Below are 13,886 nucleotides of genomic sequence, written 5' to 3' on the forward strand. Positions count from 1 at the left end.
TTTGAATCTTATGTGCAAGAAGTTCAATGAGTCCCGATACTCCGATTTAGAAAGAACCTCTTCTGCTCTAGCATGGGATGCTCGCCGACTACATCAGTACACGCTTTATCATAAATAGGATGAACGCTGAAAGTCCTAGAGTCTCACTCATGGCATTTGCTCGAGTTATAGAGGCTCTATCTATATTCTTATTATCGTGCTTGGATAGCAATCCTTTCTTTCAATCGACTAAGACTGTTAGAAAGCACATTCATATAAGCCTTGCCTTTCAGTAACTATCCTTAGCGCTGTTCTTCTGCCTATCTCCTATTGGTCAGACAGATCCGGGCTTATCAAGTGGTACTGAAATAGGGTCAAATTCTGTTTAGTAGAAAGGAAGGAAGACGGCATGGGTCTCGTCGGACTTGATGACGATGCCGAAGTATAAGGGAGGCATGGGATTTAGAGACACTGAAATTGAGAATCTGGCTATCTTGGCTAGGCAAGCCTGGCGGATTCTACAAGATCCTATGTCTCTTAGCGCCCGGGTGTTGAAAGTGGTTTATTTTCCAACTGCACCTAAGTGCTGCTCTAGGAAACAAACCGTAACAGATATGGACGGGAATAAAAAATGGACGCTGAGTAAATCTGTAATATTCCTATTAGCCATGTCACTTAGGGAAACTTCTGGGCGTGGCCCGGCATTATAAGAAGACCAGTAACAAAGGAAGGAGACTATCTATTTGCTGAGACTATGGTTACTCTTAGCTTGACATACAGAGTTTAGGATGTGATCGATCGGTCGGGAGGACAATAATAACAATGTAGAGAATTGGTCTAGCTACAACCCTCCAGTGGAATTAAAGCGACTCGCCAAGGCCAGTTCGATAGAAAGGGAACCCTTGTGGAGAGACAGGATCCCCATCTTTCGGTGGAAGAACCTCTTGATCTTACGCCCTATGTTCTTGGTAAAGTGAGCTATGTCATAGCCTATTGCTACCCGATCTACAAGTCGGTCTACTTCTGGCTCTTGCCTTGATTGGAACGACTTTCGAGTAAGAAAGGGCCTTTACTTTCCCCCTGAGGGTAGGAAAATCATGATCGGGATAGCGGACGTAAAGCTATTGAACTTAGGTATGCTCTTTCCTTTTGTCGAAGTGGAATCGTAGAACACAATGTGATACAATGAGATAGAAAATGCAATAGAAATAGAAATAAGGATAGCAAACGGGTTACCTACTCTACTCCTAAGGGTCAAAGCAAGCCCTTTAATTCCATTCTTTATTCTTACATTAAAGAATGAATCAAATCTCCCCAAGTAGGATTCGAACCTACGACCAATCAGTTAACAGCCGATCGCTCTACCGAACTGAGCTATTGAGGACGAACGAATTGCTTAATAAGCTGAACACCCACATAATCTCGATTTGACATAGCAACACTTTCCATAACAATAGGGATTAAAAAACAAGTGATCAGGACTCGGATCCTGAGTATCTGTCTGACGTGTGATAAGGCGGGGACAGGATTCGAACCTGCAGTCTTCAGGTCATGAGCCTGATGAGTTGACCAATTCCTCTACCCCGCTTCTTCCCCTGATCTTTCTTTCCCTCTTCAGTGAGTGACTCGAAAGAACTAATTAAATAGGGGTTTTCGATCTGCTTTCTATACTAAAATTCGAGAAATCATTTTTTGATTCAGGTTGATTCGGGCAGTTCAGTATTGAATTATCCATCCTTTCGAGTACTAAAATGCAAGAAATCTCGTCCTTGCTACTACTTCCCGAATTCCAGTTGGCAAATACAATTATAGTTTGGAAGATCGCCTGAAGGTGTTAACTCTGAACCTGAAGAAACAGAGCAGGCAAGTTCAGAAGCAGAGAAGAGTCAGAAAAGCAGGGCAATAGCAATCATTGAAGCGGGGTAGAATGCATAAAATGCAATACGTTCCCCACGAGAGGCGAGGAACCTTAGGTGCAGACTCGCGACCGTGCTCCCAATCTGGATCTGGATATGAGATTGAATAAAGTTATGATATCGGATCGGAGTACCAATGCATCCGTACTGACTGGCAATAGTTGAGCCGCATAAAGCAAGCAGTTCGAGACTCAATATGCCCACCTTTTTGGTGTATCTGTAGCTTTCAAATACTTAGGTATCCCAATTCACCACAGGAAGCTCCTAAATAAGGAATCGTGTAGAAGACTGATTTTAAGCTAGAATGGGTCTTTCAACTGGTGCTTGATACGTGTTACTACGACGACCAAGAATCTTCACGGAGTGGAAGTAGCAATAAGTTTGAAGCTCGTTGGCTTTGTGCAGAAGCAGTGGAATGGAAAGCAATAAATTGTTTAAGAAGAAGTAAATAGTTCAGCTTGAAACCAAAGTCCAGAGTTCTTCCTTCATGCTTGCTTCCCAGTCGATGGCCCAACTTTCACCTTCCTCATCGATTTAGTGAACGATTGATGTACAACGGGAAGAACCGCAGACGATACATCACCTTAAAAGCTACCTATACGTCCGTTTTTATATCCAAACAGAAGCCTCTATAGATGACCCGGAAGACAGACACGAGCAAACATCTCTGCACAGAAAGCAACCGGGTTCAAACAGAGATTGACTATCTCCTTTTCTTGCTCGATCCTCTGGAAATCGTTTGGAAGGTAGATTTTGCGAATAACAAGTGTGATACTGACGACGTGCTCCTAAGGCGACTGCTTAGTCGACAAACCAACACTTATACGAATCGCTAGAGCTCTCGGGTGGGATCAACTAGCTTACCCAGGCACTGTTTGCTTCAGACATGGCTACAAGGAAAGCAGCAGTATCTTAGGACACACGGGTAAGCAGATCTTAGACTTAGTACACTCAACGCCAACAAGAATTCGGCCCTCCATACATATCGACACACCCGGGGGCTCTGTTTTAAGTGCAGTGAGAAATGGGGCCATGAACAACAAGATCCAGCTTTTAAATATGACACGGGGTAGTGGGACCAGATGTATCTCATGTCCATAGTAGGGCGAGTCCAACACGCGCTCAAGTCTCCCACATAATCTCATACCTGAAGAGACGTTCATCTCCCCGGCGTGGCCGTCGTCGATCACCCCCGTAAAGCTGGAGCAAGATAGGGCCGGGGTGGGGCGCAAGCAAGCGTTTTCAGGTTCCAGCCCATCCTCCCCACGTTTCCCCTCCAGCTCCTTCATGACCTCCTTGTCTTTATCGAGAGCGAGAGGAGCAGCTTCAGTACGACGGGGATTCAGTAGCGCTACCTTGCCTTCCAATTGAGACCCCCAAAATCCCGATTTCAAAGAAAGTATCTCTCGAGTTGCTTCGGTGCCTCTCTTGCTCTGGTTTCATCAGCTCATTACCTTTAAGCTAGAGTCTGCCATGGCGAGGTCTTATTCTTCAACATAATCCAGCGGTCCAGGTGCGTGCGAAAGCGGAAACTCTTCCGGATCTTGTTTATTTGTATTTGCTCATTTCCGATTATGCTTTATTTGTAGATAGCCTTGATGATAGGCTTCGACCTCGACTTCTCCGTTTCTAAGATCCAATGGTGGAATCATTACTCCAAGGCAGGCAAAATTGACCATTTCTAAGTAAGTTCAGCTAGCGTCACCCCGAAGGGAGAAATAGATCTTCTTGTCCGGATGCAGGAAAATAAAGCAATAAGAGATCTAGCAATGACTATGGTCCATAAATCATTTCCTTGGTGGCATTTCCCAAACTTGATTTCCTTTTTATGCACCTGATACCTAATCGATAACGAAGCTGAATGGCTTTTTTCGGTCCAATTCCATCCATTTTTGTTGAGGCAATTCTGACTTGTTCATCGGGAAGTGATCTAGCTCCTGAGATATATGACATTCTTTATCCTTATCTTTTCCTGGTCTTCTCGGCTGGAATCTACAATCTACACCTCTCCAAACACAATATCTTGAGTACCCGGAGAAGTTCTCTTTGTCTTCGAGCTTTTATTCCTCAATCCACTTATTCGTTCCCTTCTTTCATATACCTCCCCACCAATAGATAGAGACAAATGGGAATAACCGAACCACGTCTACAAAATGCCAGTACCATGCAGCTGCTTCAAAGCCAACGTGATGCTTCTTGGTCAGATGACCAAGATATTGGCGAATACCACATACGATCAAGAAAAGAGTACCTATAATCACATGAAAACCATGAAAGCCAGTTGCTAAGAAAAAGGTAGAACCATAAATACTATCCGAAATAGTGGAGGGTGCTTGGTAATATTCCATTCCTTGAAAGCCAGTGGATACTAGAGCCAGTGAAACGGTTGCTACTAAAGCGTAAACTGCTCGTTTTTCCTTCCCCGCGAGTATAGCATGATGAGCCCAAGTTACGGCAGCTCCGGATGAAGGGAGAATAGGGGTATTAAGAAGAGGGATTTCCCAAGGATCTAAAACCCCAATCCCTTTTGGGGGCCAAATACCTCCGATCTCTACCGTAGGTGCCAAAGAAGAATGAGAAGAAGCCCAAAAAAAAGCAAAAAGGAACATAACCTCCGAGACTATGAAGAGAATAGAACCATATCGAGGTCCTAATTGTACAGCTTTTGTATGATGCCCTTCCAACGTGGATTCACGTAGAACATCCCGCCACCATACGAACATGGTATAAAGGAGAAATATTAGGCCCAAACTGAGAAGTGTTGCACCCCCTTGAAATGAGTGCATGTACATCACACCTCCTACGGTGGTTGCCAAAGCTCCGAGTGAACCCGAAATAGGCCATGGACTTGGATCTACCAAATGATAAGAATGCCTCTGAGATTCAATCATAAACCACTTTGCCCCGGTTGTATGTAAACCCCCCTTCACCCCCATCCCCTAAAGTGGTAAAGAAGGAGGCTCTTTTTTGTCTCATTAGGACAAACAAATAGGAAGGGATAGTTCTTTCATTGCATTGATAGAAGTGAGACTATCAAAAGATCTATCTATTATTTAGAGAAAAGAGTTGGCGTGGGTTCTACCAACGAAACGAAGAAGTTTTGGATTGGTTTTTATCATTCGGAACCCTCTCCGTATTAGTAAGAAAAACACACCCAGACTCTTACTTCAATGGTGGGAACAACCTCAGCGGCGTGAACATGAACAATCATTCTATGCAAAATTTCATGTTAGGAAGAATAAGAAGAATCTCATTCATGTGTTCATGCTAACAGAAGAGCGGATCCAATACACATAAGACTTTTTGTCAGGAAATTCCTAATGTAAATGATGAATTTGGGATGTCATGCCCCACAAGTTAGTTTCCCAAGCGCTCCCTAGGAGGGCAGTCTACCACAAGATAGAGTTTGAGCCTGGAGCCAAAGCCACAACCCCTCCATTTTTGGTTTTTATCTGGAAAGAATTTCAGGAAGTCATATCGGCCAGATAAACCTCTGACGGCTCCATATTGATTTTTCCCCTGTTTTCTTTCAGAAGAAGCGGGAGCCATTTTGCATTGAAACTCGGTATCAGCAGAGTCATCTCCTGAGAAAGACTTCTTTCTTATTTATACAAGATTTCAGAGAACATAGTAAAGCCCTCAAAGCGCTAACAAAGTCGTAAGTAGAGAAGTTTTCCAAAAAGATACCTCGTTTTTCCATTAAGTGTGTGTTGTCTGATGAAGAATAACGGGGGAGCCAACTCAATAACCTAGCGGAGGAACCGTCCGGACTTGAAACAGCGGATGCAACCCTTGCATTTCGTTCTTTTGTTCTTTACTCTATTTTCGCTTTGGAACTCACTTCCTTTGGAATAAGGGCATTTTTCTTCTCTACTCGTTCCGTTGACCATCAAACAGTTTCTTAATTATGTTATGTCAAATGATGGGAAAAAGTAAGGAGTAATCAAAAAAGACTAGAACTACCCGATCCGTTGAAATACGATACGAAGGAAACGGACTTCAATCCCTCATTCTTATTGTTTGTTCTTCTGATCCCCTTGTTTTTCACTCGCTTAATTCGGAAGAGGAAAACGACAGCAGCTAAAGTGAGAAATAAACAACTGCTCGGAAAGCTTCGGTTTGAGCGTTGGTTTTGATGACAGTGAAGAAAGCTCGCCCAAAAGACGTACGTGGAACCAATGATACCAAAAAAAGAATCAAATATGAGGAGAACTGGGTGCATTGGTAAACGGCTCCGCCATAGCTTGTACGACTTCTGAATCCTATTAATGGCACTCTCCGAATAAATAAGTAGATACAGGCGGACTACATACACGTGCTCTCCGAGTAGGGAAAGTGAGAAATCTACGGTCTTCCATCCGCGGATGTGACAAATCCAATCCAATTTGGTCTTGTCCCGTGGCTCGGACCCGGTCGCGTAAATGCAGCTACCACTACGACGGGATACTCTAGTTATTTACTCTGTTTCAATCCCTATTTGGCCATTCAACAGTAGCGTACGGCCTTTGGAAAGCATCTCTTCCTAGAGGGGACTCCCGCTTGTGATCTTCTTCCTTGGGTCGGAGAAAATAGAACTTACCAATTGGAAATGGAAATGCCGAATGAATTGAACCAAACTACGGAAACTGTGGTTGAGCTTGCCTGTCATCAACGAAGGATGGTTGTGAAGTTGGTGGAAGAAAGCAAACCAATGAATGCAGCTAGTCACCCCGAAAGGCGAGCCCATGTCTTTTGAGAAACTGACACAACCTATTGTGTTGACTTATCTTATACTAAGGGTCCGTCCCAGCCAACAAGGGATTTCTCAAAATTCTAGGATGAAACAGCATCATATCTCAGCTTGATTATGAGAGAGATTGAAGTGAAAGAACCCGGTTTCAGAGCGTGGAAACAGAAAAGAATGAGGTGAAAGGGCCGACCCATGCGGCCCACTTAGAATGTGCTTTGACTTCCCCAGGTTGTACAATAGCACTATTTTTTGGACCCAAGTTCGAAAGGATTAGGGCACTGGATTGAAGAATAGCTCAGTCCGATAGAAATTTAGGTTGGGCTGGCGGAGGGATGAGTGGAGCTTCTGTATGACATGTACTGGTGTTTCATTAGTCCCTTGATCGGGTACCCGAAGCTCGCTTTGAGGAAGCAGTGCCATTTGGTTCTTCCTTCTTTCACGTCCATCCGCGAATGATTTGAGAATTCTTTTCATCACTGTTTGGATCGCAGACTTGACCGTTGTCTATAGAAAGAAAGTGCTCACTCGTTTTCTGTTTGTTTTCATGTGCGCATACACTCAGCCCAATTTAGTAAGTGTGAAGTGGAAGGGCGAGTACGGGTGAAAGCCCACTACCTTCCGGATAAAAGATATGCTCGATTTATAGATAGCTTTGCTTCACTATATAGCGTGGGACGAATTGATAAGCTCTGAATGCAGGAAGGGAAACCTTAGAGCTTTCTTCGCTTATCTTCCCAAGCAGACCATATGATTCTCATTATTCTATTTCTCTGTCTTTCCAACCAGCATTCCTGCTTATTCTGATTGGAGTGATGTGTGGTACCGGGGATAATGCAATTGATGGTGCTTGTGGCCCCACGGAATGACCGTATAAAAGGAAATAGGCAGCAAGGGAGTTGGGTAGACTAAAGATACTGCCTTTAGCCCTCTGCGGCCTTTTTTTTGAAGTCGAGTCGTAAGGAAAGATCGATAGGATTTGGTCCATTTGGTGTCCTTCCAGACGGAGAAGCGAGAACCCTTTCTGCTTTGACCGCTTGCCCTCCTGGCACAGATGTGGAAAAGGTCTCAGTTGCGGAATCAAATATGAATGAAGTTAGAACAATCAGCGTAAGCTCTTTCTCTAGGGCCACTATCAATAATGACAAGAACTCTTACCAGCTAGCTTAACGCATCCGGTCTCCTTCTCCTTCGTACCCCTAGCGGATATGAATAATAGGAAGAAACAGGTCCTTTCTAAAGGCGGGCATTAGACCAGAGTTTCGTGAGCCGGAGAAGATCGATAAAGCTTAGAACTTGCTCGTTTGCAGGAGGAGGCGGTGGTATGACTCCGTCCGTTGAACGAGCATTTCGTGCCACCTGTTCGGCGTCCACATCCACTACCATTTTCTGATCCCAGTATCTATAGCAAAATCGCTATTTGCCTCACTCTATAGAAGGCCTCCCGTATGTAAGATCACCAACCAAGTTCCTTTCTTCTTTTGTTTGTGCCATCTTTACCAACTTCTACTTCTTGGCTGGCTTGATGCTTACAGGTCTTGCCTCTGCTGATACTGGTCATGGGGACAAGAACTCCGTGGGAAGAGAGCAGATACCAATCCTAAACAACCCTTAGAATGGCCTCATCCAAACGGATGATTGTCATTGATAAGACGGGCAGGTGGTATGTTGATACTGAGCTGCTTCCCCTGTAGTTGTTAGCTCGTTCTTGACAAATCCGATCGGGTCTTCATAATCTGGAGTAAAAGGATTCGAACCTTTGCATGCCGATACCAAAAACCGATGCCTTACCACTTGGCTATACTCCAAACAAACGGTAGGTTCCTGGAGAACCGTGGAAACTAGTTAGTTCAAATCGAACTCAAAAGCAATGCGCATTATCTACGCCTTTTTTTGATTCACCAAGACCCGGCTGATACAAACGAATAGTGGGAGTTCTTTCTTACGAATATAAATGGAGGAAATATCCCTAGTACCTTTGTCCTCTGCAAAGATCATAAGATCAAATGGAGTTGGATTGATTTCTCGCATCTACTAGATCAGAGATCAGAGTCAGGGGAGCTCTCGTAAGTGAGCCTAAGTAAGTAGTGTGGTTCGAGCGGATCAGTCACCGCTGAGTTCTGCTTTCCTCGCAGAGTTGGTTTTAGCCGGAACCGCACTCTTGCCTTCTTCTTGTGCCCCTTGATTATTGATCTGAATTCAAGTTAGATTAGAGAATACCGGTGCCTTTTGATCCACCCTTAGGTTTGAAAACTGTGGAGGTTCAGTTACAAAATGCAGTTTATGAGGCTGCTTTGTATGCCAGTGTGCAGGAAGGAGAGTTGGAAGATATACCTAGATCCCCCAATAGAGAAAAGAGCGAGCAGGTTACCTACTCTTGTGGTGGATGGCGGCACTAGAAGTTGATGCTTTTTATGGACGGACATAGAAATTCGATTTCCAATAGAGCTGCAAACGCTACTGTAAGCTGAAGACGAATGCTGGCCAAAAGTAAGCAAAGCAGGAGAGGCGTCGTTTCCTTCAGTTGGTCAACCAACAGGTCTCCTCACTCTAGCATTTCTTCTTTGTTCGGTCGCAAGGCAGGGAAATGGAGGATTTGTTTCTGCTCTGTCCTTTACCGCATCGATGGATTCAATTTCAGTGGATAGAGCTCAACCTGTTGCCATCGTCATTTCAATCACAATTCACTTGGTAGGTAGACGCTTGTTCCGACCTCCATAGTGGCACTTTGACCTTTTCTCAACAACATCTACTTCTAATCTGCTTGAACGGCCCTCTTGTCATTTGACCCAGAATTGAACGAGATGACACCCACCAATATCTTCCAACACAGGATCTCCCTTACAAGGCCGTCCTTCTCTCTTTCTTCCCAAGAACATCGGGGGTCTGTTCTCTGAACGAGTCAGCACCAGCCCCGTTACCAATACGGGGATCTCGGCCATGAGAACTTGTAGAACTTGTCTCTTGAATTGCATCCCCCCCTAGGCCGACCAGCTAAGTAGGACCCACTTAGCAAAACAGGTCTATAGGGCGCTAGGGAAGGGGTATAGAATGGTACTTGAATCTATCTATAGACATAGGATCCCCCAGCCACAGGAATCCATTGGTTTCTGTCTCAATTCGTCATTTGAACTGAAACTAACCACGAAGGGAAAAGAAAAGAAGGATTCTAGTTTGCCACTACTTGGACTCAACTTGGACTTTCGGAGGAGAAAACCATTTCCATTAATATATGACTCAGTCATAGCCAAGAGATCATCATTTAATAACAAGGATCTAGTTTATATATCTCGAATTGGGTTCCATAAGATGCCAAAATAGTGGAAGTACCATCACGTCTACCTAAAGCAAATGGTTTCTATAGATTGAGAAATGGTTTCTATAGAATGAGATATAGTCGAATGTACCTTTAATACTTCACGTGCATTCTTCGCTTATAAATTTAGCCAAGATCCAAACATCTCAATCTCTTCATACGTTCTTCCTGTTGAACTCTTCTTTTCGCTCAACAAATGCAAGTTCGTCAGGGTTTGGTTACTAGTTTTCTTGGAAGGGTTTTCTCCCTTGATCTTTTCCCTTGTTTTATGATTGGAATGAAAGTAGGATTGTTTATCCAATCCAAACTATTTATTGAGGGAAAGTAAGATCAATAGTTGGCCCTATTGTCTGTGCTCTGTTCTGTTAAGGATTTCTGTATTGGAAACATAGGCATCCTGCTATTCCCTGCTCTAGTTTCAGTTCAGTCATAAACCTATTGCCCGGGTCCTTTGATACTTGATTTCCTGGGTCAATGGTACCTAGATTCCCCTTTGGCTTGATCTTACCTTGGATTTCTGATTGGAATACAGATTGGATAAACAAGAGGAACTTGGAAAAGAGGGTTGGCCAAAGCATAACGATAGTGCATTCAATCGATTCCACTCTAGTTTTTCATATCTTTTCCCTCAATAAATAGTTTATATATGAAAGAAAGTGCCAACTTATTGTTCTTGGAATGCTGATTTCCAGGGATTTCTTCTTGGCATATCCCCCCTGATTTGATGACCTGGCTAAAACACCTATTCCTTTTTTCTGGAATTGCTGCCGAAAGCCTGTTTGCAGCATCCATAGCAATACGTGTTAGTACTCAATTTCTTTGATTTTCATTTGATGAAGTGAAGACACTTATCTATATACCATTTATAGAGTGGTAGAGTAATCTTGCAATGCGGCATGAATTGGATGACTTAATAGTTTTCTGCAGTTTAGTACTAACATGCCTGTGTGGTGAACTAACTACCTTGGGAAGCAACAAATATGCCCCCAATCACGCTGCCTATGTGAACAAATTCTAAAACTTTGCATAAGCAGCTTAATTAAGTAGAAAAACCTAATCGATAGCCTACTACTTATACTTCTTACTTTCACTTTGATTTATACTTTGACTTTCGATACCTCTCCCCTAGTGTACTCGAGAGCTTGAAGGGGAAGACAGACTAGAAGACTTCCACACCATAACTTCCTTCCTTGGCTGACTGCCTGGCTCGAAAAGCACTAAAAACCACGTGATGTCTGATATTTTGACAAAGTAGAAGTAATGCAAGAGGTCAGATGCAAAATATGTGCGATCAATACAACTTTGCAAAGTTAGAGCAAGCACCTTGATGGGTGAATAAGATAGGCCATCCTCCACCATGCCAAAAGGACGTAAGCTAACAGCGAAACTCAAACAAAAACGGATGCTGACTCCGATATAGATATTGAGGATTTTCTACAAGCCGCCGCCTCACCCTGCTCACTTACTTCCCACATGCTTGCTTAACTCACTATCTTTTGGGGTAATACACTGTATAGATAGGAAAGAGATAAATGAAAGAAAAAGAAGATAGAAATGAATTGATAGAGTCAGATGATGTCACTAGCTTCAATGAAAGGACTAACGAGAACTTTGAAAGTTCTTCCTATCAGCATTAGTCAGCTTTCGAGTCCTTCAAGCGAGTGCCGCAGGGAAAGGAAGAGTATTTCATCATGGCCATTTATTAGGACTACTTGGATAAGTTAGGACAGTTTCTCTAAGGCCAGCTGTTGAGTTAGTCGGTTCATAGGTTGTCGTAAAATATGGGTGTAGGAAGCCTGGACTCTGATTACCGATTATGAAAGCGAGGACTCTTTTTCTCTCTCCCCATTAACGGAAAACTATCTTAACCTCCTTCAGCAAGTTCGTTATCTACAAGTAAGTTAGAGAATTCCTGTTGTCAAGCTAGTTATCTTATACAAGACTTTTCTATAAGGCCTGCAAGCAGGTTCAGGTGGAAGCAGGAAAGTAACACCACCTGGTTTTCTCACGGGTGTAACTCTTTCTCTTTTGCCCTTTATGCCAGCATGTTCCCTAAGTAGGATAAGTTCATTGTGTTATTACAGGTAGTATTGCTCTCAAAGCTAGGAAGGAAAGGTAAGGAGCAAGCTTATTTACTAAGATCCTAGCGAGTGGAATACTTTGAACGAGCAGGGGAGCGAGCGGAGTACTTTACGCAAGTAGTGGTTTACCAGGAACTCGTATAAGAGCTAGTCATATAGTCCTTGAAGCATTATTCCTTTTATCGGTAGGGCTGTTAGCAAGGAGTTTGAAGCTTGAGTACTTTCAGCTTTCCTGTTTTAGCTAGGAATGAAGTTGGTTCAGAGGTGTCAAGTAGAGAGGTTAGATCTTCTCTTCCTTCTCATACTGCGAGTAATATCTCTACTACACTTTCCACTTTATGTTGATCAGTTTGAGCATGAGCAGCTCGTTCAGGAGCAGCCGCCCGTGGAACTCTTGTTTTGAGGAAGCAATGAACATTGTCTTTTTCCATTCTCAATAAATGAGGAAGGAGGGGTGAGGTCCTCACTTGCGAGTGAGACAAGGCTTTCTTTTATAATACATCCTACCCGATTTTGGTTGACGATTGCGTTCTATTCCAATTATTCACTTGTTTTTCTTGTCACTGTGGCGAGACCAGATGAGAGAGAGAACTATTTTCCATTTCCAGACAGACCCCGAGCCGAGGTTGGAACAATTCTGTATTTTCTTGTTGGTTCCTTCTTTATTATTTATTCCAAGTTTTTCTCTTCCATTCGGTTCATTAGCTTTAGGAAAAATAGAAGCTGCGGAAATGCTCGCTTCTAAAAGGCTTAAAGGCTCTGATCAAGGCAATGAACATTTTGCACTTGGAAACTAATAAGAAAGGAATTCAAATCATAGTTCAATACAGACTTTTTCTCTTTTAAGAAGGGTGAAACTTTCCTTCCAATACTTGTGCGCTCTACCCATCTCTACTGAACAAACCCACTACACATCGAGTGGCAGGGTATGTGTGTAGGCCTTTTCAAGGACATTCGAAACAACATGTCGATAAATTGCTATAGAAAGTGGGGCTAGATCGAGAGTTCTGACCTTTTCGTGGGTTGGGTGATCTTCAAACTCTTGTTTTTCTAGCGAAAGAACGCCCTTCTGAGCGATGATCTCCTACAAGCGAGTATAGTAAGGTTAACTTCAATTGAGACAGAAATGTCACTGGTCAGCTCCTTAGCGTGACAATTAACACCACTTTCTTATTACCTAAGAGATTAGATAAGGGAAGAAGGCAGGCCAAAGCTTATTGATTCGGAGATCGTACTTCTAACGCTTTGTCTGAGTCAGTCCTACGACCCCTTCCGGCTGAGACACGAATCCTAGCCTATCTGAGTCGCAGAATGAAGGGCTCTTCAGAAGGCGCCACCCAAGTCTCCTTTGATACTTCGGAGTCAGGAATTATTTTTCCAAGGAAGGCGGATTTTCTGCGTTCCGCAGCACGAACAGGGTGTACAGAAGATCGATGTGCCATCTTTCTAACCACCTTCATTTGTTGTATGATCAGTAGGGAAGGGAGCCTTTGATAAAGGGACCCCCAACCAAGAAATCTACTGTCTCAGAGCGACAGTCAAGCTCGTATCGCGGAACTAGAACATTTCTTTGATTGATAGGTCAGATAGGAAGCAGGCAAGCAAACCAAGTTATAGGTTTGGAAGTTAGAACTCGGAAAGGTTGTCCTGTGACTACCTTTGAAGTCTTTGGGTAGGACATCAGGCTAAGGTCTTATGATGAGCCACGCGCATATGAGGTTTACTGCAGCCCTAAAGCTCTGTCCCCTATCCTACCACTAGATCTCCTATGCCGGAACATGAACAGAGAAAGCTGTGAGTGTAGTCTTAGGAACGAACCCGGGGTTGCTCTCGCAAAAAGATTGTACTAAAGAAAGCTAGAAAGCTCA

The 13,886-nt window shown here is 43.4% G+C and overlaps 1 protein-coding gene and 2 non-coding genes across 3 annotated transcripts; all 3 read right to left on the reverse strand.

The window, feature by feature from the left end:
• Nucleotides 1-1,289: 1,289 nt before the first annotated feature.
• Nucleotides 1,290-1,363, reverse strand: TRNAN-GUU. Its single transcript has one exon. It is a non-coding gene; the product is annotated as a tRNA-Asn (tRNA).
• Nucleotides 1,364-1,493: 130 nt separating this feature from the next.
• On the reverse strand, nt 1,494-1,567 carry TRNAM-CAU. The gene has a single exon. It is a non-coding gene; the product is annotated as a tRNA-Met (tRNA).
• Nucleotides 1,568-3,930: 2,363 nt separating this feature from the next.
• On the reverse strand, nt 3,931-5,252 carry LOC125536227 (cytochrome c oxidase subunit 3). The gene has a single exon (XM_048699410.1). The coding sequence runs from the start codon at nt 4,829-4,831 to the stop codon at nt 3,989-3,991; it is 843 nt and encodes a 280-aa protein (XP_048555367.1). The 5' UTR covers nt 4,832-5,252; the 3' UTR covers nt 3,931-3,988.
• Nucleotides 5,253-13,886: the final 8,634 nt, after the last annotated feature.

The sequence above is a fragment of the Triticum urartu genome, chromosome 2, assembly GCF_003073215.2.
Source record: "Triticum urartu cultivar G1812 chromosome 2, Tu2.1, whole genome shotgun sequence".
In the NCBI taxonomy this organism is placed as follows: Eukaryota; Viridiplantae; Streptophyta; class Magnoliopsida; order Poales; family Poaceae; genus Triticum; species Triticum urartu.

Coding starts and splice junctions, on each gene's coding strand:
- LOC125536227 (XM_048699410.1), bottom strand. CDS start 4,831: ATGGGGGTGAAGGGGGGTTTACATACAACCGGGGCAAAGTGGTTTATG.